Below are 23,993 nucleotides of genomic sequence, written 5' to 3' on the forward strand. Positions count from 1 at the left end.
ACATTCATATTCAGGGACGTTTGCTGTTGCGATAGAAACGATTTACTCGGCTAAAACGCAAAGAAAACTAAACAGTGAAAATAATAAAGAAGAGAATATGAAATGAAAGCGAGTGTTTTATAGTGTTTTACTTGAAAACAGTTTCTTTTTTAGCTGTTCAGTTGTTTATATTTTAGGGAACTTCTTCTATTAATTTTGTTTTATCGATCAGTAGACATGCTTGTCACTGTATGACATCAGTAACAACAAACCGAAGTATATAATGAATTTCCTCATTTGACGGCACAATTCTGCCGCTGCTGAGCTTATATGATTCTGTTTGACAATAATTATGTGTTTTTAAACCATATGTGACCGTGGAACTGACAAAATATCACTTAAAGAATTGCTCAGCATCTTCTCATTGTGATTGTAATTATTCGTATTATATCTTAAATGTACGTATTTTGTTTCGAAATAGGACTGTAGTAGATAGGCTGAACGCAATAAAGTATTACTTTGGAACTTTTATATTCACTTTTCCCCATTAAACGGTTAATGATTCTATAACGTCCTATGCAAAACATAATTTCCACATCGAAGACATATGTACTATATTTCACGTAGAATGTCGTACTAATTAATTTGTTGCAGTTGTGATATTCGATTACGACAGGCTTTCGGCATTCGCAACTGTTAAATAATCGCAACGCATTTACACTTATAAGTGAAAGTTAGGACAAGAAAGCTGTTGCGCTTGAGGGCGAATCCTTTCAATTCAGTAGCTTGTATGTTTTCACAGTCCCCGTGAACGGGGGCAACAAAGAAAAGAAAAACACATCTTAATAGCCGTCTTTTCCCCACGCTATTTTATCAATCTCAGAAAGCGAGCCCGACATAATTCTTCACGCTGTTTATAATTTTTTTTAAAAAGTGAATCAGTAGTTGTTGAGAGATTGTTACTGTACATTACTCCCTCGCGCAATTATACGCAAATCATCCGAGAAGGGTCTGGGTTTACTCGATAATATCCCTAGAGACATCAATGCCCTTCGAAGCAAGGACCCCATGCGACGAATTCTAAATTTATTTTTTAGACATATCACATGATTGCCAAAACTAAAAGCCAATCAGAGGTCGACAGTAGGTTTTGACAGCCCAGTGATTGGCCGGAAGTTTCACAAACTCCGAGCAGTTTTTTCCATGTTCCACTATTGACCGTCAAACTAAGTTCAGACTCTGAAGTCGCCGGGAGTGGAGCACAACGCTTCGACTACGTGCGTCAGTACAATTAGCCCAGTCGTTTGGAAACGCACCGAGAGCCATGTCTTCTCCAGCGAGTTCGAAAAACAGCTACTCCTCTGATGAGGACATTCGACCAGAGCCGACGCAAAAGGACAAAGTGTCAAGATTACCTTTCAGCGTGGAAGCTTTGATCTCGGACAGAAAGCCTGACAGAGAGTTTACTGGGAAAGCCGAAGGGACTTTACTGGGTACGTCCAGGATGCACAATTACTTATATTTTTCCAGAGATTCTCACAGTCCAGAGGGATTTTCAAAGCAGTTCATTCCGACATCACCCGTTAAATCGGAGGCATCAGAGCCGGAGGATAGCGCACCTTGGGTCACTAGCGCAAGGTTCTCACCACAACCCCGTAAGTGCGACACCCCTGTCCGAAGCAAACCTCACATTCTCTGCATTTGGTCATATATTCTGAAGGACTGATGAGGTCACATAATTGCTAAACTATATTTTGCATAAAACAAACGCTTATTTACTTCAAATGCAATTAAGATACACGTTTTGTGGTTCAGTAAAGCAAACCAGCAAATTAAAGCCAAGTGAAATAGAAACGGAGTTATATCCAACAAAAAAGTTCCAACTAACTTCAGTCAGTCAGGTCAATGCCGACACTTTGGACACAGGTACAAGCAATGTCAACCCACACAAACAGCACAGAAATATTCGCTGCAATCCCTACTGTGATAAAAATAAAGGTAGTTGCATCGGGAAAACGTCTTCATTTACTTTTCCTTGTACCGTCGGAATACTGAGATGTGCAGTTTTTATTGAAATGCTTTTACGTGGTTTATAAAGACTCTGGGCCCACGAACTTTGCATGATGTGTTCATCATTCGCTTCCCAGCTGCTAGTAATGTTGAGAACAGTAAGCAATCATCTGATTACTCTGAGTAGTTACGTAGGGTTAGATCATTTATGAAATGACATGAGAAGTGTTCAGAAACTTTTGGATTAGATGCAATTTGTTGGATTTGGTGATTGCCATAACTTTGGATTAATGTCTAAACTACAGTATGCGTTTTAAAATGATAATATTACGGTATTTAAAAATACCGCAAAATATCATTTTAGAGACATCAAAAAGTAAGTTTCAGTAAGTCTAACTACAGTCTGCTTTGGCTATAAATAATAATAAAACATATGTAAACACGTCAATTTATTTATACTACATATTTTGTAACATGTTATGTATGTATTGAAAACAAATCTACTTAAAGTTGAGGACAAAGCGCATTTATGTTGAACTAAATTCAGGTCTAAATGTGTAATATACCCATTATTGACATTCATTTTTTGGCTCCATAAATTATCTTAGCATTTAAAGACTATGTTTCAACTATGTTATGCTTTTGATGAAATGTCTGAAAGAAAAATAGAATATGTATAACCACTTGGATATATTAACATTATCATCATCATGTATTATTATCTTTATAAAATAGTGTGTGTAGATGACTGTGTAGATGTTCCACATATTGCAATATTAGCTTTCTTAAAAAATATTATAGCGTAATTCAAGCCTTTTTTTAGAAATTTAAATCTTAATTATGTTATGTCAGTGAAGGTTTTCCTATTTACACATAACTGGTTATTACAGTAGCATATTTGCTTAGATTATGTTTATAATTTTTATGAAGGTGATCCTCAGTTTTGAATTGTTGAGTGACACTTCAGAGTAAAGAGCTTCTCCCTACTAATCACTCACAACTGTTTTATTCTATGACTTTATAAGCCCTTGAGATCATTTATATTTTAGTATTTTGCCTGGGCAAATGGAAATATCTCTGAATAACAGCTTTGAATTGTGACCTCCTGACCTTTGATTATCAATTATTTCCTATTTTTTCTCTCTTGTAAATTCATTCAATTTTTCAGGTGTTCAAACACTACTTACTTCAATTCACTGCCCCCTGAAATAAACAGATGAAAAACAATGTCAGGGTGAACTTGTCATCGTTAAGGAAAATGTAGCAAAAGACCCTCATCTCGTGAATATTCTGCTGCACAGCATATTCCATAAAGGGGGAAATACTGAGAATAAAAACTGTCTGTAAATTTACATTTAATGGAAATGCAAACAATAGTAGGATTTAAATAGAGTTTATGGAATTTTATTGTCTTTGTCACAATGTCCTGACTTCGCGTTGTGTTCTGTTGCATGGAAGGGGCATTACGGTACAGTAGGGCTAGGTGTCCATTGCTGTTGTATGAACGTAGCTGCAATGCATTGTGGGCCCCATGTCATACCTATAATCAGTATTTTCTGTCCGGCATGGACAGTGTGTCAAAGTGTGCTCTTGAATCATGCAACATGTATCTCCAAAAAAAAAAAAAACCATTACGGTGCTCAGGTGTCATTAAAATTAAAATAAAAACAAGGAAACCAATAAATAAACACTTTATTTGTTTAAACTATTGCTACTATTATTTAAATAATAATTTTGACACTACTGGGCAGCAGTGTAGTATAGTGTATTGTAGTAAGGAGCAGGGCTCGTAACTGAAAGGTTGCCAGTTCAATTCCTCGTTGGGGCACTGCTTCTATACCCTTGGGCAAGGTACCTAACCCAGAATTGCCTCAGTAAATATCCAGCTGTATAAACACATAACATGTAGAAATTGTAACCCGTGTAAATCACTCTGGATAAGAGCATCTGTTAAATGAATAATGTAAAATAACCTGTGGATGCTGCATTCACAACAATGCTAGATAGTGGATAGTGAGCTCTGAGCGTTCTCACATGGACTCACACTAAATGCTGTTGTTATATATATGCGATGCTGTTATTTTTATTGCTATGTGACTTCATTAACGTGTGAATTTCTTATTTCCACAGGGCAGCTGAGTCCTAGCTGTCCACTGCGGAAGCACAAGACGAACCGCAAGCCCCGAACCCCCTTCAGCACCTCCCAGCTCCTGGCCCTGGAGCGCAAGTTCCGGCAGAAACAGTACCTCTCCATCGCCGAGCGGGCCGAATTCTCCAGCTCCCTCAGCCTGACCGAGACCCAGGTCAAGATCTGGTTCCAGAACCGGCGGGCCAAGGCAAAGAGGCTCCAGGAGGCTGAGCTGGAGAAGCTCAAGATGGCTGCCAAGCCTGTGCTGCACCCAGGGATGCCGTTCCCTTTCTCCCTGAGCGCCCCGCTCGGAGCCGCCGCCTCGCTCTACGGACATTCCTACCCCTTCCACCGGCCCATGCTACCCGTCCCGCCCATCGGACTCTACGCCACGCCTGCAGGGTACAGCATGTACCACCTGACCTGAAAGGGACCCCATTCTGAGGAAAGTCGGGAAAAGAGGCTCGTCTGAGAGCTTGAGCATCGACTCTGACTGTCAAACCTGCCCGTTTTTCTTTTTCATCCACGTGACATCAAACACAAAACTGAAAAAGCAGAGATGATAAAACATCAGCATTGCCATGTACTGAACCAGAGGTCAATGCTCATAAACGAGATGTTTCACATAACAGAGATGTGTGTATCCATCGCTGGAGGGACATTCTGTGAACAAAGTGATGAATTATTGTTAGGCTGGTGGAGTTCCCCCAGTATATGATGATACTGCAAAGCACCAGCCCATAGCTCAAGACTTTCTGAATTCATTGTTACAGGTAACTGTGTAATAGATTTTGGATATTGTTATATTCACCCGCTTGAAAAGGAGATATAACCTGTATTTCACGATTTTCAGTTTAAAAGTTACACGTTACAAATGATTAAAAGTGTGCTTTCTTAAAATCTTAATTTACCAGTAACTCAGATGTTGAGGCAGCTATCAGAACTCTGCTCAGCACTTATTTTCCAGTCTACTTACTTACCTTTTACTATTTTGTGCTTATTTATTTTTTTTCTCTTCAAATTTAATATTCGGGATGGAAAAGATCATTCCTTTTCTGCATTCATTCTATGCAGTGTAAACAACATTCATAAAAAAAAAAAGGTTAAATATATTTATACAGTATTTGGATTGTCTGTAGCCTGAGGGTTCCTTTGAAAGGAGTGCCGCTGTACAGTTTTATAAACATTATTAAAGTTTTTTATTGGTTGTTTATATTGTCATATTTGATACTAAATTAAAAAAAAATGTTTTAACCATGCCACTTGTTTACCTTCTGTTCTTTGATTGGGAGAGTAGCAATCAAAGGGTCGATGCTGAGCCAGATTTGTTCCTGTGCCTTTTTGTCCACTGATCTGAGACCTGTGATGTGTGACACAGTCCCAGGGACACAGTGCTCTTTAAGAAAAGTACCTTAATGACGATGATTGGAAAACAATCTATATGAACATCAGACATATCTTTTGACTGTTCACCTTGCAGAAGCACATCAATGATTTATTTCTTTAAAACAAATTGTCTGTCATGATCTTTGATATGTTAACCGAACATAGTCCAGCTGGGGTATGATACATGTAAGTCATGAGTTTATTTTCATTATTATACTCATTATAATAATACTTTATTATTACACTCCTTGTTTCAGTCAAAATCAGCAAGACATCTTAAACTTCCCGTTGTAATCCCTCTCAGTAATCCTTATTACAACAAAGTAATTATTAAAATAACTTGGTGGTTAGGCTTCAATCCAGGGTTCAGTTTATGATTTGTTGCATATTGATCTGGGAGGTTTTTTTATTCAATAGTACACTCCCATATGATGACTTAGTGATTTTGATTGAATCTAAGTGGCAGCTAGTCTAAAGCTCATATTTTTCAGAACTCTTTTAAAAGAGCACGTTCAGCTTCCACCCTGAAAAAAAATTCCAGTCTGCCCTGGTACAGATGAGGCTGTTTGTGGGTTCTGTGTCTGCGTGTTTTCTGTAACTCAGTAAAGGTGGATGTTTTTTACGGCACTTTTTAGTGCCTCCCAGAGCTTTCCCCATGCCTTTGATGTAAAGAGGAAATCATTAATAAGCAGCACTCTTTATGAGTTCACTGTTAATCAACATACGACAAGCTGACAAGCTCTCTGAGCCTCAGAAAGCAAACTTACAGTAATTAGGAGCAGACGCTCGGAGAGTTTGAGAATGTTCTGAGCAGTTTCAGACTGCTGCTGTTTGAGGTGTTGTCTTGAAAATTTGTTTATTCATCGTGACCTTTTTTTAAGTTGCACTGTCAGTACTCAGTGCTGGTCACAGCTCCTTTTATGAAACGAGTTTTTCTAGCAACAAATTATTGGATTTACTCATAAATCCTTTTGACATTTACACAAAATAATAACTATTTAGGAAAGTGCGAGGACAAACTTTAAGTTGGCTTGAAAAAGCCTATCAAGGCAGTAGCTAGTAGTTACAGGCTTTGCTCAAGAGATGGTCCGTATCTGTGATTGCTGTAGTAGGCCCATTCTTCAGATTCTGAACGTTCTATCCATGTTAGTCAATGGGAAATTTTTCGGTATATAAAATCCTAAGTATCTCAAAAAAAATATTTTAGGCACTGACACAAAAAGCACAAGCACCACAATCTCATACTAGCTGAAAGAGTTGGCCAAGCTTCATAAGTGCACCTGAAAAGCCGTAGGAGTAGTTATGCACAGAAAATTGAATAGAATGAGAATAAGAATATTAAGAGAAAGAATAAGTTGACTTTTTGAAGCCCATGTGATAATACATTATTATTATTATGCACATTACAGAGTAACAAAGGAATAGGAGACATACAATAGAGTAGTAGAAAAACAGGTAACAGGAAGAGACAGACAAAACATAAGTAGTAAGATACTAAGTATATGGACGTATGTATTTATATATGCACCTTTGTGTTTTTAGTGTTATTTTAGCCAATGTTATGAATCCTCCGCTCTCAACCAGTTCTGCCGCATAGAGAATTACAAGAAACTTGTCAAACATGATTCAGTGCCTCTCCACTGGCAAGCTTGGGTGTGGCCCACTCTTGAGGTAGGAAGACTGGTGCAGAACATTAGGAGCTAATGAGTCCTCCTCTTGATGAATCATTTTTTTAAATTAGAATTAAATGAAGTTAAGGAGTTGGCAACGTATACTCAGCAAACAGGAGAAATCGAGAAACAACTCCGGACACAGTCCTTTAGCTCAAATGTTTTCCTCATTTGGAGTAATAGAAAAACGACACATCATTGTTGCCTCCCTGTCAACGGAGGTGGGCAAGACAAGCATGCAGAACGACAACAGAGGAGCATTTCCTGCTCTGGGTTCTCCCCAGATTGCTTGTTGACAGAAGTGAATATATAAAAAGACTGGCATTATCAGTTAGCGTAACAAAGCAAAAAGGAACAAATATCTAAGATGATAAACTACAGCTAGCTAGCAGCATGAAAAAAATGAACACTGGTATGCGTGTACCTATTTTGAATATACAATTTAATAATATTTTATGGTCATCTGTCTTAAGAGATCTGTTAATATGTTGCTTAACTCCAGACTACAATTATGGGGACAGTATAAAATGCTGCATGTTACTCTTTAACTCTTCAAATATAAACTTATCTTACTATTAATGGATTGATTTCATTTTATTTTTCCGTTTACATGCTATTATTGTTATCATTATTATTATTAGACCAGTTCATTATTATTTATTGTTATTTGATTGGTGAGCCATTCAGTCAGACTGCTGTACCCACGGAATTTTAAGGTAACACTCATTTCTCGCATGGCTGATCACAAATTGTTATAATAGGCATCATTTCTGCTTTCACCCAGGGAATTTACTGTACTCTTTGTGAGTTCAGTTTTATTAGTGATTAAGATGATCTTGTCTCAATATCTTAGCAAGCCCTGAGATGCCAGCTCAGGTTGGTTTAGTGTCATTTGGCCCCTGTGAATATCATAATGTTGCTGTTATTCTTATCGTCATCCAGGGCAGAAAAATATCTGGATCCCACTCTACTGAAAAGGTGCACATGTGTCACGTGAGTCACTTCCCATTGGTCTGAAATGGAAGTGATAATTAGCAGTCACTGGCGCTTTGTATCGAGGAAGGAATATCATTATCCTGCAGAGAGCAAAATTTTACTGTCTCCAAAGAGACCAAAGCTGGGGGGCAAATCCCTGCACCTTAACAGCAAGTTAACTCTTGATTGGAGTTTCTCCTCCTTCTCATCCAAATTCTCTTAAAATTACATACACGTTCACTCTCACACTCACACTCACACTCACACTCACACTCACACTCACACTCACACTCACACTCACACTCACACTCACACTCACACTCACACTCACACTCACACTCACTCTCACACTCACACTCACTCTCACTCTCACTCTCACTCTCACTCTCACTCTCACTCTCACTCTCACTCTCACTCTCACTCTCACTCTCACTCTCACTCTCACTCTCACTCTCACTCTCACTCTCACTCTCACTCTCACTCTCACTCTCACTCTCACTCTCACTCTCACTCTCACTCACACTCACACTCTCACTCTCACTCACACTCACACTCACACTCACACTCACACTCACACTCACACTCACACTCACACTCACACTCACACTCACACAGGGGAGGGAATATCTGGCTGGACCCATGCATTGACTGAGGCACTAATTGATTTAATCTGTGATGATTTTGGGACTATTTAAATAAATTTATTCAAATGAAAAGTAACTAAAAACCTACAGTATGTGGCATGATATCTTGCAGTAATACGAGTTCTTTACACGCTACAGATAGAGTGCTGCTTGATATAGGGCAAGCACTCGCACAATGATAACTGCACATTGTTGTACATTGTTAATCCAATAAATGAGCTTGAGATGCATGGTTCACAAAGGAACACAGTTCTGCTGAGAATGGAGCTGTACTAATGCATAACATGTAAAAAGCATAATGTACTGTATGTAGGTTGCTCAGGATAAGAATGCCTGCAAAGAAAAACAAGCAAAATGTAAAATGTAAGCTATGGCCATGTGTAAACCTCAGATTTCAAAATTCGAAGTGAAATTGCATGCCCTTTTACATAAAAGCTTCCACAGAAAGCCATTTACTCTCCCCAGATTGTGACCTTTGACCATGCAGTCAAATGCATCATGGATGGGACTGGAGCATACTGCCGTTTGTGCATTACTCAGCCGACAGTAAAATGAGAGCCCCAGAGTTGGTCCTTGTTTGATACTCCCTCTGGTGGTAATAAGAAGGATAACATTGACATTGCAGGCTGCCTCCTCAGATATTCCCTGGTTGACATGACATTCTCAGCTTGATTTCTGATTTCTATTCTCATCGCTCCCTACATACACAAACACACACACACACACACACACACGACAAGCAACATACACACTTTGTCACCATTGTGTGAGCCAAAGGTCTGTACCAGTACTATATCTATCACAATGTAGTGCAGCTCTGTGATGTAGGAAATGGGATGGGTATCCAAAGGTGGCGTTTTTGATTACCAAGAGTGCCACTGCCAAAGGATCATTGAGCAGTATGCCCAGCCTCAACTGCTGTGAAACTATGAGTTGCCCTGAATGAAGGCATAACTGTAGTATTCTGTACACTGTATGCCCACTCGTATATAGTGGTGTGACCACTCAGTAACTATATGATTGATACACTACATTATTTGAAAAGGGGTGTGCCCTAAAAAGAAGAATCACTTACGTGTAGTACTGGTTAAAAAATCAAAATCATTTTACCTAGGATAAATTGAATTGGTTGGTTTCAGTAATACCAAGGCACAAGCATATTTAAGTTACGGGCACTTGGAGAAACAGGCCTTCAAGCAATCCCTGAGAGACGTCTTGAACAGTTAAGCTGCCTGAAGCTTTTTGTGTTGAGCAAGAGGCAGACACCATGGCCCAGATAAAATTAAATAAATAAATAAAATTATAAAACACAATGCTCTTTGTTCTATACTTGGAGAAACAAATGTAAGCCTGGGTTACTGCTTATACTTACATCATCAGATTTGTGGTTGTTGAAATGAATAATAACAAAAAAAAATAAAAGTTCACTCAGAGCTGACAGAACAGAACACCTGCTCAGATGTGTTACTTGAAGTTAAGGACAAAGCCCATTGGGATTAGACTAAATCTGGGGTGAAAATTCAGATTAGTATTTTTTTTTTAGACCGTGTAATGGAGGTTATGCTTTATTTGTTTCACTCCTGTATTTTCTTTTGACTCCGGGAGCTATGCTGCCAGAGAGAAAAGAGCTCAGAGCTCCAGATTATTGTTACTTTTTTTCCTAATGTCATTTAACGTTCTCATTGTGGCAGAGCTGATTTGCAGAGAATTTACTATCCCAGGGAGCGTTTCAGTATTTAGGAGCTTAAACTGTGTCTATGGCAGTACAACACTGAGAAGAATTGAATTGACTCTCCCATTGATTTGCTTATGCTCTAACAAGGTTTTGTTGAAGCAACCACTCGGAGAGAGAATGAAGACCGTGTTGACAAATTATCTGTCATTTATATTAGAGGAGGAGAATGCAGGAGAATGCATTTGCATTGATTGTGTCCCTATTGGGAGGTGTTCTACATTCTCTCAACGTTACGTGTCATACAAGCAAACCTAATTATTGTAACAACTTCTCTAAACAGAACAAGACAGAACATTGTGCCAGCATTCCAGAAAGCTTTCTATCCAGCATTGTGTTCGGGGAAATTAAATTAGAAGTGTTTTTTTGTTTGTTTTAATTTATTATAATTACAGCAGAAAAGTTTACACAAGGATCACAAGATTCTCAATGCATACAAATAACAACGTATTTCCTTTTGTCTAAAGTCAAGATGATTTAGCATTGAATATCTCTGACTGTGACCTGAGGCTATGAATAGGAAATGATGCATATTAACTTTATCATTAATCTCACAGCACAGTTAAAGGAATCCTGTGTGAGAATATCACCAAGTGGCTTTCTGAACCCACGATCACAGGACATGCCCTGGGCCTTTCTAAGCAGTACCACAGCCACGGAAAACTGCTTCTCCTTGTGGGAAAAAAATAAGCTTGCAAAAACCAGCACCAAGGCTGCAAAACTGCCTGCCCTGCCCAAGAAGAGAGAAGGTCACACAGAACCCTTAAATAAACTGACTCTATTCATTACAATACTGGCATTTAGCAGATACTTTTATCCAGGTCGACTTACATAGGTTACAGTTTTAACATGTTATATATGAATATATATATACACTATATGGACAAAAGTATTTGGCCACACCTGTTTTTCAGGGTTTGGGCTAGGCCCCTTATCTCCAGTGAAGGGCAATCTTAATGCTTCAGCATACCAAGACATTTTGGACAATGCTATGCTTCCAACTTTGTGGCAACAGTTTGGGGAAGGCCCTTTTCTATTCCAACACGACTGTGCCCCAGTGCACAAAGCAAGGACTATAAAGACATGGTTTGATGAGTTCGGTGTGGAAGAAATTGACTGGCCCGCACAGAGCCCTGACCTCAACCCCATTGAGCACCTTTGGGATGAACTGGAATGGAGATTGCGAGCCAGGCCTTCTCGTCCAACATCAGTGCCTGACCTCATAAATGCTCTACAGAATGAATGGGCACAAATTCCCACAGAAACACTCCAAGATCTTGTGGAAAGCCTTCCATGAAGAGTGGAAGCTGTTATAGCTGCAAAAGGGGGACCAACTCCATATTAAAGTATATGTATTTGAATACAATGTCATTACAATGTAATGGTCAGGCGTCCAAATACTATTATCCATATTGTGTGTGTATGCAACGTTTATGCAATTGTGGCTTAAGTACCTCACCCAAGGGGACAGCAGCAGTGCCTTAGTGGGAAATCAAACCAGTAACCTTTTGGTTATGAGCCCTGCTCCTTACCACTATGCTACACTGCCGCCCCTGTTGCATGAATACGCAGTTGCATGAATGCACATTCAACTGTCCTACAGTCATCCATCCTGGTATGGTTTGATCAGGCATGGGAGACAGTGCCTGGAACACACAAATGGCCCTTGCCCTTAAAAAAAAAAAAATCTACCACAGGGCCCAATTTAAGAGCTGAGCCAGAGCTAAGAGGCTTCACTGCCTGGATCCTCCAGCGTTTCCTTTCCTGTCTGTGGAAAACAGGGGGATTGAAAAAATTTGGGTTGTGGCAAACTCAGGGTTTATTCACACCCTAGTCACTGGGCCTGGGTTCTGAGTCAGCCAAACTCACAGCCACACCCCTGAACCCCCTGATCATTCAGGGACTCAGAGCGAAGAGGCCAGGCCATGTACCAGAGCTAAGCGACCAGGTTATGTACCAGAGCTAAACAACCAAGCTGTGTATGAGAGCTAAGCACCCAGGCTATGTATCAGAGCTAACCACCCAGGCCTTGTGTCAGACATTTGCTGCACTTCCTGTGAAAGGCAAAGTTGTGTTTTCGATGACGCTTTCCTTTGACTCTGTTTCCACTGGTGTTTTGTTGTTAACAAAAATGTGCTGAATGGCACAGGCCATTAAAGAGAGGAAATGACTAGTCCATTGCAGAGTATCCCCAGAGTGCTTTTGCTCATGTGGAGGAGTAAAAATTTTTTTTGCTTTTTTATGTTCCCCAGTAGTGAGCGGTGGTTGCTTTAACTCTGGGGCTGACTGCACCAGATAAGCTTGTTTTCCTCCTGGTTGTAGAGTAGCACAGTAGAGTGCTTAAAACACTATTGGGGACAATCAATTTTGACAATAACACTGAGTTATGTTTTAGCAAGAGCCATTGTATTGTTTAAGATTAAGGTTTAAAAACATCAATAATCAGGCTGAAAATGAAAAGATTACATAAAGAGGTAGGAAAAAGGTTGTCCAGTTTTTTATTTGATCAAATTATCAAATGAATGCATTACCTGAATGCCTCATACATGTTTCTGGGCAGTGCTCTCACTTGGATGTGGTACAAATGGTTGAAAACTGATCAGATTTCAGATTAAGTAGGATTAAGTGATATGAGAGCCAGTCTGGGTCTGATGGCACTAGGATGAACATGGCATTTTCCTGTGTAAACTACTATGAATACCCAGACCAGAATTAATTACAGGAGTGGCTTTGGCAGTTGTTAGCCAAATGAATGAAAGACACATATTCTTCTGGGAGGTGCATTTTATTTTTGTTCATCAATCTAATCTGGAAATCACCTTTTCTGTCATTTCTGATTTTAAGAAGGTCTAGCTACTGCAGGAGAACAAAGTGCTTGCCGTGGGAGTGTACATCATTTCATTGAAAGAATAGTTATGCCATAATGCATTTTTACACTGCATTAGTCCTGTGACAGATGTGTTCTTGAGAAAAGCAGAAAAGTTACCATCTACGTATTTTGGTGTCACAATACAGCTTTGATCTCCCCCGGTAAACCTAGCGCACGTTACTATTTTTGAAAAGCCCAAGCAACAGATTTTCACAGATTTAAAAAAGAACTGTTGCAAATTCAGGGAAGCTGGGACTGACCACACAGGTTTGGTTCAATCACAGACTGAACCAACAGTGTTAGCAGACTGTCACCACAAATGGTTAGAAAAATGTGCTAATGTGCTTTTCAAAATGACACATTAATAAATTATACTCAGTAAACAAGTTCTGAAAAAGGAGTAAACCCTCAGGATATAGCTGGCACTCACACTCTTTACAAGCTGCTCTACTCATAATATTTTTATTGAGCATAAGAATGTTTTCTGTTTCATGCTGAACTTCCATGCATGATTTAAAAGGCCAGGTAATGTATTAATGCATGATATAATACAACTCATAAAAAATGCAACGAACCTGCTGAAAACATTATCACAAAATGGTTAAGATGATGATTAAGATTAAGATTGAGATGATTAAATATGGCAATGAATTTGATCATATTCACTCAGGCTTTTTAACGGAGCATCCCTCTTTTGGGGCATAGGTGGCGCTCTTCTGCAACAAACCACTTTGATCGGCCGTTCTCCTCCAGACACAATTTAGGCAGACACTGAATTCGTGAGGATCAATGCAGTGCAAACCAACATCACAGTTGCATTCACTTAGTGTGACCTCAGTACTCTGTGCACAACATAAAATCATCCCACCCTCGAAAGATCCTCTAAATATTACATATCATCAGGTATCCCTCCAGACATTGCCCTACATACATAGCCTTGCATACCAGCCCTTCATGCAGGCTGATATTTACTAAAACAAGTCAGGCTGGGTACCTTGCTCAGAAACTAAATGGTAGTGGTCCATCTGGGATTCTACCCTGCAGCCTGCAGGTTGAGAGAGAAATTCTGTAACCTACAGTACATCATATTGCTACCTCGTGAGGTGAGGGGATAAAAAAAAAAAAACAATAAAAGACTAACATTTGCATTGTTAAGAATAAAAACAGTTTTACATTTTGTGGGTTTTTTTTACACTAAGGAAATTGCACATAGTAAAAATTATATGACTGGATTGCACTTATTAAGGGCCCTTCAAGGATCTCAAACTGCCCTCTACTGGGACACAAGGAACATCTTCCAGCAGCAACCTGGTTTCCCCAGTTAGTTTCCCATGCAGATACTATTCATGCCCATGCCCACTTAACTTCAGCCATCAGGCAAGAGACAGTTTCAGGTTGTTATAGCTAATGGCCTGAAACTGTTCAAAATACAGGATCTGAACAACCCTTTATTCTGGCTTGGTATGAGACGAGATGTTTGATCCACAGTGTGCTACTAGCAGTGCGTAACATATAACTGTGTCATACTGAAATTGTGTAGCCTGTGATACTGAAGTAGGTAAAGTGTGGTGCAGACTACTAAAAATGTGCCACTGAAGTGGACCACACAGAATCAAACTGAGCCACTTCCAGCTAAAATTATGCATATCCACTGCATTCAATGGGACGCTGGGAAATTGCATGTGAAAAGCACTGAAAATGAAGGTACCGTTACCATCACAGCCTAAAGAATAAACTTAAACAAAATGGGACAGTGGTGGAGGCCTGTGTACCAGGCGGGGCGGTCAGCTGGTGTGGCATGGCCACCAACCTCGGCAGAAGAGGAAGCGGGTCCTGGAGCAGTGTCAGTCCGAGCCTGTATGCTGTGGCCTGCTGTGTCACTGTGCTTGTTGTTTCATTGCTATTTTGTTATTTTTGTTGCTGTTATTACAACAGCTTTTTGATGATGATGATGTAATTGATGATTTTGAATTGACTTGAAGTACAATGATTTTCCTCTTTTCCAGCTTCTTCAGAGAATGTGAGATTGTGAGTGGCTGTTGGGCAGGGCAGTGATTGAATTCTGAATGGTGATGAGAAGAGACTGACCCCGTGGCTCCATTGATCTAGCTCTCTCTGAATGTCTAGCAGGGCTGTCATTAGGTTGAGGAATAATTGGGGATGAATGAATTATTCTACTGGCGAGTGCGAGTGTGTCTGTGTGTGTGTTTTAGTGTTTAGTTTTTTGAGTGTGTTTCCATCGATTGTCTCAGACTCCCAACCCCCGGATGACTAAGTGGGCTTCATCACTTGTAATGGAAGAACAGAAAGAGATAGAAGTGCTGTGCATGGTTTACTACAATTATTCACCTGTACAAGCGCCAGGGAAACTGCCAGGTATGTGACAATCATCGTGGCATTTCACTCCTGTCAATCGCAGGGAAGATACTTGCCAGAATCCTTCTCAATCGCCTGTCATCCCACCTTGAACAAGACCTCCTACCTGAGAGCCAGCGTGGATTCTGGAAAGAGCGTGCAAGACCATTGACATGGTGTTTGCTGCAAGACAACTTCAGGAGAAATGTCAGAAGCAGAATACTGACCTGTACTTCACTTTTGTTGATCTCACCAAGGCTTTCGACATGGTCAGCAGGGAAGGACTGTGGAAAATCATGGCAAAGTTTGGCTGCCCAAGCAAGTTCATTAAGATTGCACGGCAATTCCATGATGGCATGCAAGCAAGAGTTCAGGACAATGGTGAGACATCAGAGCCCTTTCCCGTTACCAATAGTGTCAAACAGGGTTGCATGCTTGCACCTACCCTGTTCAGCCTGATGTTTTCTGCCATGCTGACTGATGCTTTCAGAAATGGTGATGGAATAAGGAAATGACATCAGATACCGCACTGACGGTAAGATGTTCAATCTCAGGAGGCTTCAAGCGAAAACCAAGGTTATGACAGGTATCATTCGGGACTTCTTGTTTGCTGATGACTGTGCCCTCAACGCCAGCTCAGAGACGGACATGCAACACAGTATTGACGACTTCTCTGATGCCTGCACCAACTTTGGGCTCACCATCAGCACAAAGAAAACTGAGGTAACGTACCAGACAGCCCCAGGGAAAGCATATGTGGAGCCCAATATCAGTGTACATAGCCAAAGGCTGACCGTCGTGGATAAGTTCACCTACTTCGGCAGTACACTGTCCTGGAATGTCACCATCGATGATGAAGTGAGCGCCAGGATTGCTAAAGCTAGCGCTGCCTTCGGCAAGCTATACCCCAATGTCTGGAACAGAGGTAGTATTAGCCTGCAAACTAAACTTCAGGTGTACAGGACTGTTGCTATTCCTACACTCCTGTATGCCTGTGAAACCTGGACAGTGTACCAGCGCCATGTCAGACAGATGAACGGCTTCGATACAGTCTCCCTGAGGAAACTCCTGAACATCAAGTGGCAAGACAGGATCCCAGACACTGAATTTCTCGCCAGAGCGGGCCTGCCAAGCATCCACACCATCCTGTCCCATTCACAGCTTCGTTGGGCAGGCCACGTAGTTCGCATGCCAGACCACCAGCTCCCCAAGCAAATCTTCTATGGCGAGCTACTTCACGGGAAATGCCGCCTGGGAGGGCAGAAGAAACACTTCAAGGATTTCCTGAAGTCTTCCCTCAAAAACTTTGGACTTAACCCCGACACCTGGGCGATCCTCTCTTCACACAGGAGCAGCCGCCTGAGAAGCGGCCAGGACAGCGGCAGCAGAAGAGCGGAGGCAAGCCAGGAAAAAGCGCACCAGCAACCCTCTCAGAACAACCCTCCCAGAACCTCCTGGGCACGCATCGGCCTCACCAGCCATCTCCGCACCCAACGATTGTCTCAGACCCCCCAACCCCCGGATGACTAAGTGGTCTTCATCACTTGTGATGGACGAACAGAGAGATAGAAGTGCTGTGCATGGTTTTGAGATGCGCAATAATTGCTATACACTATATACGAACCATTAAATCTATCAAAATGCTTCATAATGATTCTCCAGATCCATATCTGCAACAAAAAGTCTCAGCATTACAGAAAAAATGTAATCAGAAAACATAGATTAGATTAGATTCAACTTTATTGTCATAAAGCATAAAGAAAAACATAACAGTGGCATTTGATTTATTCTCCATGTGAAATGAGTTCCGCACAGGCAGCTGGGACTCTCTCGTTCTATCATGTTCTTTACTGCTATGGGAAGACAGTGAGAACATATTCATACAGTAATAGTGAAACTAATTTCACTCTCCCCTCAGGTGTCTATATCAAAATACTTTTTTAATAGCCTGATGAGTCTTTGTAGTTTTGCCTTAGCTATAGCTTGAGACAGCAGAGTCAAAACCATGCTCAGTCTTGGTACACAGAAAGCATGGTGACTTTTGCCAAGAGGGTGTTATGAAGACAATTTACAGCACAAAGACTTATTTATTTTTTATTATTTTATTAAATGATTTTGTACATTTACAACAGTTCGCCCTAGAATGGTTTGATCTGTAAATAGTTTGATCTGTCCTTCTTCCAAGGAGAATAGTGATCATTTTCTTGGTTTAGCAGTAAGTGAGAGGAATACTGTCATGTAGCTAGCTAGCAGGACAAAAACGGAAGCAAAAAATCATAACAGCTTTCATCTATGATCAAATTCAGTATTTTTATCCTACATTATATGTCTGACCTAATTAAATTTGGAATTAACATGAAACATATTTATTTGTATTAATACAGCTATTTTTATCTGTTTTTTCATTCATTCATTTTTTCATTCATACTGTAGTCTTAAGTAAGTAAGTCCTGGTAAGGTCTGAAAAGTTTGTGCAACATCACTTAAATTAACCAGATGAATGTCAGGAAACTGCCAGTTGCTTTCACCTTTTATGCTTGTGCAAAGTGCATTTCCATTTGTTAGATTTAAGTTATGTCCTTACATCTGAGGAAAAAAAAAAAAAAGATATCTTACCTTCCTTCTCACATGTGAGGTCTGCAAAGTTTGAGCAAAATTCCCCTGGTGAATACTGTGATCTGGGCCTTAATGTGACCATGAGAATAAAATAACATTTCTGCCTTTGAAACAATATGTAGGAGAACATAAGTACACATTTGAGAAACAATTCTTTGTGGTGTGGGGAGGGGTCTGCAGGACTGTGAGATTTCGACAGAGGCAATTCTAAAAGTTAACATCGGGGGTTAGAATCTGAAGTACTGTAATCTATCATCTTTTGGATTACTGATTGATTAAACTGAGATTAAAGTGATCTTCTTTCCCAGAGAGTGCAGATAAACCAAACATGCCTGACACTTCGGCAAATGTTTCCTAGATTCAGATCGCAATAATTCAAAAGGTCATTTTTCGAAACCAGTCACTTAGGAAGGAAATTGAGAGGGAAACCGGCGGTTGAGAAGCAGACAGAAGCATAAATATAGCTCTCCAACATAGCACTGCGGATCAATCGAGCTCCCATCAGATTCACGGCCTTAACTATTTGAATTAATCAGAAGCCGTGGTTATTTATCCCCCTGTCCGCGACAGCGTGCGTTTGTCACTTTCGATGTGTGATGCTTCCTGGCCACCCATCTGTCTCAGAGGGACGGGAGAGACAGCTCACGCCTATGTCATAAATACTGTACCGTTAGACACCCACCTTGACAGGGCAGCAACGCTTTGCCTTCACTTGCAACTGGAATGTACAATTCCTCAGCCCCATCAGTCTCTCACTTTTATCTTTTCTTTTCCTTTTGTCTTTTTCTTTTGAAACCCTTCAGTGGGAGTGGAGCGGGGTCTGCATCTCATTGTAACTGAACCTTACGCCGGGTGTTTGCTCAGAGGCAAACAGAAATGTCAGGCAAGTCACCGTATTTATGTCTCATTATCAGTCTGTGGCCACACACGTTCAGAGAGAGAGAGCGTATGCTGTATTGGGTTAACTGGCACCCATATATATATATATATATATATATATATATATATATGACATTATATTTTACAGAGGGAAAGAGCAGACACCCCCTCAGTGTATGGCAACCACCATTGCAATTGTTCAGGTTACAGCATAACCCTCCCTGTTCCCCAGCCCGCCCTGATTTAGATACTCGGATGAACCGCTGGGCAGCCATTTATAAAATTGGATTTTTACTGAAGCAAAAATCCAATTGTATAAATGGATGATATATGCAAGCGAAAGCCACGTAAGATCACCTTGGATAAGGGCGTCCGCCAAGCAAATAAACGGCAGCAACAAAATTAAAGTAAACAACAAACAACAAGTAATAGTTTAATAACAATGATAAAGTTAATAACCCCAGCCCTGCAGGGCGACGGCTCTGGAAGTTTAATAGGTCTGCGTGAAACTCCATCTTCTGAGGAGTAGCGTTGTCCAATCAAAGGAATGATCAAATTCAATTAGGTAATTAAACGTGCGGGAGATAGTGAGAACGTGGGAGGAGGCCTGTGATTCGGAAAGCCCCACCCCCCACCCCCACCCCCCAGTTTGGGCAGAGACAGAGGCAGAAACGGAGCAGTCATGGGGCAGACATCTGCAGCATTTGCCTTCCTGCTGTTTTGCAGCTTCGGGTGGGCGCAGACGCGCTTGTAATTAAACCAGCCCTCGCGGCCCGTCTCTTTATTTTTAACTCCGTTATCTCTCACTGCAGCGTGAATAATTGCTGTGACTGATGGGGCGAGCGGGGAATTGATTCCGAGACCCAATCTGTTTCCATTATCTTGCTCCACTTCTGCCAGCCGCGGCCGTGCAGGCGGCACCATTACTGGTGCTCTCCCCCCCCGCTGCCGCTGCTGCCGCTGCTCACGGAGCCCCGGGAGGCCGGTGAAATATTTACAGGAAAACTCCCCTCCCGGAAGGCGCACAGGTTTCCCTGCCTCACCTGGAGCGGCAACAACGTCATGCATCTTCCAGGACACTCGCGCAGGTGACAAGGACGGAGAAACCGCTCCCGACGACAGGCACGTGCAGAAATGTAGCAACGGGCTAGTTGGTAGCACTGGGCTCACGCCACGTTCCACAGCCGCAGATTCTGCACCAACTGCTGCTTTTAACGCCGCTGCCAATTACTCCCATCACGTTCGTTATCACCCACCACCTACGCTGTCATCACCATTATTCCCGTTCAGCTGCTGCTGTACTGCACGGGAGTTGCCCAGTGACACTGCTATTATGGATGGTCGGGGGTCTGTGCATTCTTAAGTTTGGGCAGACAGCCAATCACTCCCAGGTTTTCTCCCTTGATTGATGACTGCGACTCTGCTGACCGCTGCTTATCTAGGCCCTAGTGGCAGGCAAGTGAGCCAGCTGGCTTTCATGGGATTTTTTTTTTTTTTTTTTTTTTTTTAAGGACATTACAGTTCAGTACAGATAAAAAAAAAAAAAAAAAACTCCCCATGTCATTTCTATTAGAGAGGGAATTTATTAACCTGTCTTGTCATTCTACATGTACAGTATGCAAATGTCCTGGCCAGGCCCATTTACTGTGTGCTGAAACAATAGCAGAAATTCACAACTTCTCAGACAGACACATTTCTTCCACTTCATTTGGAATTTGAGTTTCCGTGGTTACCGCGGTTGAACCAGCCTCATTTTTTATTTGATTAAGCTGAAATGCTCAGGTCCCAAAGGCACACAGCATGCTGGTTTTTGTTCCCAGTGCTTTTTAATTAATTGGGTTTTATTGAACCGTTAATTGAATACTGATCTGTATTTAATATCTCTTGACGAGTATTCCGTTTTAGGTCCTGTGTGAAATAATTGTGTTGTTGGAGGTGTTTGTGCTGCTCAAATGATATGAGTAAAGGGATGTTTTAAACATATTTTTGTTAATGTTTGCCCAAAATCTGTGGCATCGGTTTCAAGAAGTTGTTTCTAGGCCCTAAAACCACTTATTTGACAAGTAATTAATCTTATTTAATTAAGGTCAACACTAATTTTTTATCATCAAAATGTTTAAAGAACACAGAAATAACTTGGAAGGAATATCTTTGCTTGAATCTTTTTGTTTGTACAATAACCCTCCCAAAAATACATTGCTTTTACCAAGGACAAACACCTGGCAAACCTAAATTAGCATTTAATTAACGGCTCAATGAAACCTGTCTAATAGGCTCAGCTGGGATGAAAACCCAGCATGTGCTGTGTGCACCAGCGTGGGTCTTATTTGATGTCATTATTAGATCTTCCAGGGAACAGCAGGAAAGGCATCCACCATAGCAGAGCATCAGGGCACAGCCAACAATGTGATCCTCATCAAGATTAGTACTGACATTAAATAGTCATAAGAATCGTGAAATTGCTAGTTGTACTACTGATATTCATACACGTGAAGACATTAGTTAGTAAACCTTGAATGCAGCCAGCTAAACTAAGAACGTGGGAAAAGAACTGTGGTAAAAAGTATGCCAGTGATTTAGCCGTTCGTTGAAAGTTGATGTTTTTATCCCTTTGGAAGCTATTAGTAATTTTGTTGATGGGATGCAAGGAGGGGTTTGGCTGAGGGAGCAAAAAACACCTCATTTTTACCTCTACCCTCAAACTGCCATTTCACCTTCCCTTCCCCCAAGTCACCAGGGACAAGATTTTCCTCCTCTTGCTTACAGTTTTAGAATGCATCAGAATCAATCAGTGCAGAAACTGCTGACTCAAAGATGTTTCAGGGCAAACACTTATCTAGCAAAGTTAAATGAAAAAAAGGATATCAAAACACCTGTGCCTGTGTGCTTTCAGAAATTCTCCCAGCTTTGGGCCAGCCTCTAGCTACAGTATAAACCAAAAATGGTTTCCTTTCCAGTTTCCTAATGAAAAGGGATGTTTATTATGTTCAGGCATTTCCTGCTAATTGGTTTTTGCAATGTTTTCTATCACAATACGTTGTCTATGCTCAGTGGCAGAACTAGAGTTTTATACATGGGGTGGCCAAGGCTACTTCAGGGGGTCCATAGACCATAGAACTTGTGTAACTGAACAGAAAAGTGTGTAACTGACATCTAAGGAGCATGAATGAATCCCGTGATTGCTGATTAGAGGTAGAAGTGATAATTCACTTAACCCGGAGTTCTTCAATGTGGCAGATAGGGTTGTCCACTAGGGTTACTTCACTAGAATGAAGATACATGAACATACTATTAATAGCCAGTGTGTCTACCTCAGAACTGCTCAATTTCTTTCTCTCTCTCTCTCTCTCTCTCTCTCTCACACACACACACACACACACACTCATGAATATACAATCTGGGTCTATAAGTGTTGAACATCCAAAATATTTTCAGAAAATAAAGCTCAAGCACCAAGGGTAAGATAGCATTTGTGTGTGACATAATTTGCATAGTTTATGGAAGTAAATTGGAAACAAACCAAACAAAAAAAAAAAAAACACTGAAATTTGACATACCAGGTATGACCAGCTTGTACAGACCTCTCTGATCCACCCAAGTCAAACAATATGTTTTCTTCTGTCTGACTGAATGTACAAGATATGCCTGCACAAAATATTATTCCTATGCAAAATAAGACAGTCTATGGTTACATCTAAGCATCCAATCTCAATCTTAAATACAAATCCCCATTATCATAACTGTACCTTAAAATCAACTACCAGCCTAAGTTACTAGTTAGATCATTGCTAGCCCTACTCTGCAGTAAGTAGCTATAATTACTTAAGTCTTTACGACAGCAAACAGGCAATCTGCAAATTGCGGTAATCTTTTGAGTAACGTTAACAGATTGATAATTACAATTGTTCGTTTTGAGTTCAAGCACGAAAATCTAACTGGTTAATGGATTTCAAATTGCTAAATGTTAACTTGCTGAACACAGACAGCTGTACTAGTTACCCCCACATTAGCTAAACACTCGTACACTGTAATTTACGACACTGCAGTGTATATGCGTGGCGTGTACTACTAGCACAGATGTAAACATAATGTTAGGCTAAATTGGGAACCGATCTCTCTTATCCGATTGACTGTGTGTTATGAAGCCAAATTGCCAATATGCATCTACACAGCGACTCAACTTTCGTAAAAGTTGTTCAGGAAACTTAAACCCGATGCTGAACCTTAAAACTTACTTCAAAATGGTGCTTTGGCCACAAGTCTGCCATAGTTGTGTCAGTCGCTGCCGTGACTCGTGAGCTGTGGAAATGTTCTCTCTTCCTGGTCCTCGATTTGAAAAAGGCGCCGCCGGATGTCAAAATAAACGCTTCTTTCAACAAGAGGTGAAATGAGATGTCAATCAGCATCAACCTGCCACTAATAGCGAATTAAATTTTAGGGTGGCACCTGGGGTGGCCAGTCAGATATCAGGGGTGTACAGTGCCACTCCGGGCACCCCTCTGGCTCCGCCACGCTGTGTTCAGAGCCCTCAGTTTTTCTCGACTTTTTTGTTGCATGTACTTCAGCTCTCCGACACCAAAAGGTCGGTACAGCCTTTTGTCAAGACATCATGATACAGATACATTTGCAGTCTACCCATTGCGCTAAATTGACATGCTCTTCAATAAATATTGAAATATTGAAACATTCATTGAATTTCGCAATGGGTTCCAACACAGTGTAAGGCCGTGGCCACACCAGTCGCGTATTA

The 23,993-nt window shown here is 40.8% G+C and overlaps 1 protein-coding gene across 1 annotated transcript; it reads left to right on the forward strand.

The window, feature by feature from the left end:
- The first annotated feature begins 1,303 nt into the window (after positions 1-1,303).
- Positions 1,304-4,544, forward strand: msx2b (muscle segment homeobox 2b). Its single transcript, XM_036525661.1, has 2 exons — positions 1,304-1,634; positions 4,120-4,544. Exons 1-2 carry the CDS (start codon positions 1,304-1,306, stop codon positions 4,542-4,544), a joined length of 756 nt encoding a protein of 251 aa, XP_036381554.1.
- The last annotated feature ends 19,449 nt before the right edge of the window (positions 4,545-23,993 follow it).

Source organism: Megalops cyprinoides, chromosome 3 (assembly GCF_013368585.1).
Source record: "Megalops cyprinoides isolate fMegCyp1 chromosome 3, fMegCyp1.pri, whole genome shotgun sequence".
Lineage (NCBI taxonomy): Eukaryota > Metazoa > Chordata > Actinopteri > Elopiformes > Megalopidae > Megalops > Megalops cyprinoides.